Raw genomic sequence first — 1,537 nt, 5'->3', positions numbered from 1 at the left:
TTTCTGCCTGGTTTTAATGCAAATTCTTGACATGTTTACTTGAATTGATACATAAATTAAAAACATTTTAAAATACTCTCCCCTTTAGATACAAGAAAACTTGATGTCATTTTTTCCTGTGAAGAAAGAAGCTTCAGTTGTAATGTAGAAAAAAAATTAGATTTCTGTTCTTTTGTAAAGTATTTTGATAGTTTTAAAATGTTACAAAAGTTAAATTGATGTTGGCAGCTTCATTCAGACGCACCGATCAGATTTTTTCCTAGCTGATCTGTACCAATATTTCTCTCCTAAAAAGTTCTTTAAGTTTTGAACCGAGTGTTGCATGATGTATCGGTCCATATGCTACTGTGAAAAATCGTCTGGTTCCGATCTGTGGCCGGTTGATCGGTGCGTCTCCAGCTGGGAGCGGTCCGCCGCCGCCGCCGTTCCTCTGGTTGTGTAACGACGGGCCCAGTGGAGCGGCTTTGTTGGTTACATCACAGAATGCATTATTAATCTGAGTCTGAAATGGAAATGTTTGTGTTGTTCCCCAGAACCCGGTCATGGAGCAGACGGTGTGGGAGCAGTACACCGTGACCCTGCAGAGGGTGAGTCCCAGACGCCGCCATCTTTACATTATTCACCACGGAGACGCTCTGAGCGCCGATGAATTATTACTGAGTGACGGCTAAAGATGGACACACTTTCACTTGTCTTTTCTTGTAAAAGCAGAAGATGACGCATGTTCAGGGCGGTCAACACGACAAACTTTACTGGACCATAAATGGTCCCATTAGTTTATATTGTTGTTTTGAGACCATTTTCAGCTAATATAATGTAAATGACAAAATAATAAAGCAAGAACACGATCTAAAGCTCAACAAAMTTTAATTTCTAATGAGCATTTAACACTGCAACTGGAARACATTTTAAATATCCAGATCTAAACTAATTGGAGCATCTTTAACGCTCTAAATCTGAACTGTCTCATACTTTATAAATATCCAAAGTAAATAAACAAATAAAAATAAAAGGCATTATGAAGTCTCTTTAAACAAAAGTTTAGTTGACACCAAAGCATCAAACTGAAGACTTTTATCATCCAGTTTGTGGTAGAAAAGAAAAAAAAAAGACAATAAATCATGAAAATTGAAATTATTGAGCTTGTTTTAATTTATCATTTGATTTATTGATAATTGTATCRGGCCTCTGCATGGTTTTGACTGTGAACACGTGCAGGACAAACGGAGCTGATTTAATGTAGGAACGTTTTGTTTTTTTTCCTGCCCCTCCCCTCCGGCAGCCAGCTGTCGCTCTCCTGCCGTTCATTATCTGATGCCTCAACGCTGCGTGATATTTGTTGGATTAGAGTCATCAGGTGAGGCGGKCGGCTTCGCTCTCCCTGCTGGTTCAAAATGAATGACCAAACGACATCCAGTTTAMTGTTTTACGTTAACAGTAATCCCCTTTAGACGGCGTTTCTCTCAAACTATTTCAGTTTAACACCTGATGGTTCGGTAGATTCGGTTTGATTAGGGACCAAAATTCCCAAATTTGT

The 1,537-nt window shown here is 39.0% G+C and overlaps 1 protein-coding gene across 1 annotated transcript in view; it reads left to right on the top strand.

The window, feature by feature from the left end:
• tjp2a (tight junction protein 2a (zona occludens 2)) overlaps positions 1 to 1,537 on the top strand; it is a 35,290-nt gene that overhangs the window by 14,142 nt on the left and 19,611 nt on the right. The window contains exon 3 of the mRNA XM_017307746.1: positions 534 to 666. Coding sequence (XP_017163235.1) covers positions 534 to 666 — 133 coding nt within the window. The remainder of the gene's footprint in view (positions 1 to 533; positions 667 to 1,537) is intronic.

The sequence above is a fragment of the Poecilia reticulata genome, linkage group LG12, assembly GCF_000633615.1.
Source record: "Poecilia reticulata strain Guanapo linkage group LG12, Guppy_female_1.0+MT, whole genome shotgun sequence".
Classification (NCBI taxonomy): Eukaryota; Metazoa; Chordata; class Actinopteri; order Cyprinodontiformes; family Poeciliidae; genus Poecilia; species Poecilia reticulata.
Note: the sequence above shows the minus strand (reverse complement) of the source record. Positions and strands in the feature narration are given on the sequence as shown.